This window comes from Nansenia antarctica (genome assembly GCF_963989245.1).
Source record: "Nansenia antarctica genome assembly, chromosome: 9".
NCBI lineage: Eukaryota > Metazoa > Chordata > Actinopteri > Argentiniformes > Microstomatidae > Nansenia > Nansenia antarctica.
This window is the reverse complement of record NC_137679.1, coordinates 41,510,557-41,514,568: the sequence shown is the minus strand read 5'-3', so window position 1 is coordinate 41,514,568 and position 4,012 is coordinate 41,510,557. Positions and strand designations below refer to the sequence as shown.

At 43.6% G+C, this 4,012-nt stretch overlaps 1 protein-coding gene across 1 annotated transcript; it reads left to right on the top strand.

Moving 5' to 3' along the window:
* Nucleotides 1-359: 359 nt before the first annotated feature.
* On the top strand, nt 360-2,046 carry LOC308165645 (uncharacterized protein; the record flags this gene model as incomplete). The annotated part of the gene is made up of 2 exons (XM_080539795.1): nt 360-1,047; nt 1,979-2,046. 2 exons carry the CDS (start codon nt 360-362, stop codon nt 2,044-2,046), a joined length of 756 nt encoding a protein of 251 aa, XP_080395921.1.
* Between the last annotated feature and the right edge of the window lie 1,966 nt (nt 2,047-4,012).

Below are 4,012 nucleotides of genomic sequence, written 5' to 3'. Positions count from 1 at the left end.
TTACATTTACATGTTTGGCATTTAGCAGATGCTTTTATCCAAAGTGACTTACATTAAGTACATTTGTCTAAAGTAAGTGAATCATCTATATATCAGTCATCATTAGAAGACATCTATGGTAGGACCTGGCAGTCACAATGACCTGGCAGAATCAAGAAGCACACCTACGTAGCACAGATGACCAACCACAAACACCTGTGTACTTCCTCATCAACTTTGTACACTTCCTTTTCTACTGAGGGCAGCAACAACAGTATCGCATTCAGCTGTCAGTCAGACACACATCCTAAAGCAGCTACACAGACAGAGAGACTACAGAGTAGATTTGAGGTAAAGTTAGAATAAAAAGTATTGGAAAGATGTCTGAGGTTATCTATGCCAAGCCTGACATGGATAAAAAGGTCAGGTTCAACAGAGGGGAGGTGGAGGAGAGGATTGTGGACATCTACGTCAGTGCAGATACCCCCGGACTCCATGACCCCAGCCCTGGGACAGAGGACGCCGCTCCAAAGACCGTAGCAGGTGATCAGCTGTCAGGTACGGAGACTTCAGAGAAGAGACCCTTCAGAGCTGCTGCAGTGTGTCTGGGGCTGCTGTGTGTTCTCCTACTGGCTGGGATCATAGGCCTGAGTGTCTACTTTCACCAGGTACAGACCAGTAACAACGCCCTGACTAAAGAGAGAGACCAGTTACAGACCAGTTACAACAATCTGACTGAAGAGAGAGACCAGTTACAGACCAGTAACAACAACCTGACTAAAGAGAGAGATGACCTTCAGAGGAAACTTTGTGAGAAAACCGGTTGTACAGAAGGATGGAGGAAGTTTGACTGCAGCTGCTACTTCCTCTCCACTGAGACTAAAAGCTGGGATGAGAGCAGACAGGACTGCAGAGGCAGAGGAGCAGACCTGGTGGTCATCAACAGCAGAGAGGAACAGGACTTTATCAGTGATTTGAATAAGAACGTCTGGATTGGTCTGACTGACAGAGACACAGAGGGGACCTGGAAATGGGTGGATGGCACACCTCTGACCACAGCCTACTGGGGTGACTATCAGCCAAACAGTTATAATGGGGATGAGGATTGTGTTTACATATATTATTATGGAAGTAAACTTGATCAATGGCATGACCTCCCATGTAGCTACAATCTGAACTGGATCTGTGAGAAAGTGGTTTATTCATAATAGCAGTAACATTTCGTCCTGTTTCACACAACTTTATTATTTCTCTCTCTCTCTCTGTCTCTCTCTCTCTCTGGGGGAGGGGGTGAAGGCTGGGGGGGGAGGCAGGGGGAAGGGGTCTCTGTTGGGGTGTTTATTTCAGGGCCCAGGTATTCCTTTAGGCAGAGGGCTAAATATTCACTGTTGAACTTCTAGTTGGGTTTTGTCTCTGGAGAGTATGTATAGGGTAGAGTATCCTTACTACCTCCCGCTTCGATTGCAGACTCAAGTTAACGTGTGTGCAGAAAGATGCCATGAAACTCATGTTTTCTTTCAAGGAATTAAAAAAATAAAAGTCCCGCAAAACAATTGTTATTTCTCAGCGTGAGAAATTTGAGGTGTGGCGTGTGAGAGTGTGAACTGGATGATATGTGTGTGTCTCACGGCCAAAGCGTGAGACTTGGCAGGCCTTTTTTCCATTAACTATTATCTTATTAAATGTTTGATCTATTTACTTCTTATATTTGCTTTTATTCATTGTAATTTCTATTTTCTTACTACGCTCCTCTTGGTGTATTTTAAATAATGTATGTAAAGCACTTTGAATTGCCCCTGTTGTATGAGATGTGCTATAATGTGAAATGTGAAATGTGCTATACAAATAAACGTAAATTCACTAATTCTACAATCTATCTCAAGCAAAAGGGAGTTATGTGTGTCCAAAAGGGAGCTATGTGTGTCCAAAAGGGAGCTATGTGTGTCCAAAAGGGAGCTATGTGTGCCCTAATTTTTCATATTAACATATACTGATGCAGGATCTGGTATTAATAGGGGCTCAGACCTCTCACACTCCTGCTCTCTATATGACAATATTCAGCTCTGACAACAAATCTCATTTTGACACTGATTGCCATTGCCTCCTATGCAAGCTGAAGAAGGGCTCATACCTGAAAAGTTTGTGTGGCAATAAAGGAAATTCATTTAGGTGTCCTCACAGGAGTGCTGCTATTTGTTTGTTCTTTGGACCAGCTCATTTTCACATTGTTATGAATTACATCAGTGGAGGGTATCAGACAATACTTCCTCCACACACACACACACACACACACACACACACACACACACACACACACACACACACACACACACACACCTACCTCAGCTCAATCTACCAAACTGTAATACCACTGGATTTATTCCCCCCCTCTCTCTCTTCCTCTCTCTTTCTCTCTCTCTCCCTCTCCCTCTCCCCCTCCCTCTCTCTCTCTCTCTCTCTCTCTCTCCCTCTCCCTCTCCCCCTCCCTCTCCCTCTCCCTCTCCCTCTCCCTCTCTCTCTCTCCCTCTCTCTCTCTCTCTCTCTCTCTCTCCCCCTCTCTCTCTCTCTCTCTCTCTCTCTCTCTCTCTCCTCTCTCTCTCTCTCTCTCTCTCTCTCTCTCTCTCTCTCTCTCTGTGGATCCTGCTACCATCACACTGAAGGAGACTGGATTTATTATTATTATCTTCTTCAACACATGTGTGATGGTTTTCAGCAGTACCAGCAGCAGCATTTCATAGAGGCTGCGGTATATTAAGTAGAATCAGGGCTTTTGAGATACGGTACATCAATATAGGAATTGCGTGATGCAATCATGTCATCATGGGCCAGAATCTCAAAGGAATGTTTCCACCATCTTGTGGAATCAATGCCATGAGGAATTGCGGCTGTTTTGAGAGCAAAGGGAGGCCCTACCCAGTATTAGTATAGTGTTCCTAATAAAGGGAGACCGTATGCAGTATTAGTATAGTGTTCCTAATAAAGGGAGGCCCTACCCAGTATAAGTATAGTGTTCCTAATAAAGGGAGACCGTATGCAGTATTAGTATAGTGTTCCTAATAAAGGGAGGCCCTACCCAGTATTAGTATAGTGTTCCTAATAATTCATTTTCTTTCAGAGTTTATTTTCAGGACTGTGAAGTGGACAGAACATCTCCTGTTTAATCATCCTCCTTATCACTGCCTATAATCTGTTTAATCATCCTCCTTATCACTGCCTATAATCTGTTTAATCATCCTCCCTTATCACTGCCTGTAATCTGCAAGAGAGGGATGAGAAAAAGAGAGGGATGGAATAGATTGGAGAGGGAGGACAAAAGGAGAGGGGATCTTAACGCTGTTGATTAATCCAATCTCAGGATGTCAGTCAGAGTGACTAGGATGTGAACAGACCTTCCTAGGGGAAGTGATTGTGTTAGGATTCTGATCTACTATAACATATGTTGATCTACAACTATAAAACGTAAAAAGCAATCTCTGGAAAATCACTTTCCTCGTCTTCCTTTTACTGTAAAGCGCTCCTGTTAAAGACACATGACAGCTCCATGTTGTTAAAGACACATGACAGCTCCATGTTAAAGACACATGACAGCTCCATGTAACAGACACATGACAGCTCCATGTTGTTAAAGACACATGACAGCTCCATGTAACAGACACATGACAGCTCCATGTTGTCATCATATGAAATCTGAACATGAGATTAATTACATACATGAATTACTGCTGTCTACACACTCCCAGATGCAGTAGATTGTCGACTCATCAAACTGTTGGAATCAATCCTAGGAAACCTCTGATGATGTGAGTTTTTTCTCTCTGTCTTTTTCTCGATCTTAGTCTTTGACGTTCTGGGAAATCTCTCTCTGCCATGAGGTCTCTGACAGACAGACAGACATACAGACAGACAGGCAGAGAGAGAGAGAGAGAGAGAGAGAGAGAGAGAGAGAGAGAGAGAGAGAGAGAGAGAGAGAGAGAGAGAGAGAGAGAGAGAGAGAGAGAGAGAGAGAGAGAGAGAGAGAGAGAGAGAGAGAGAG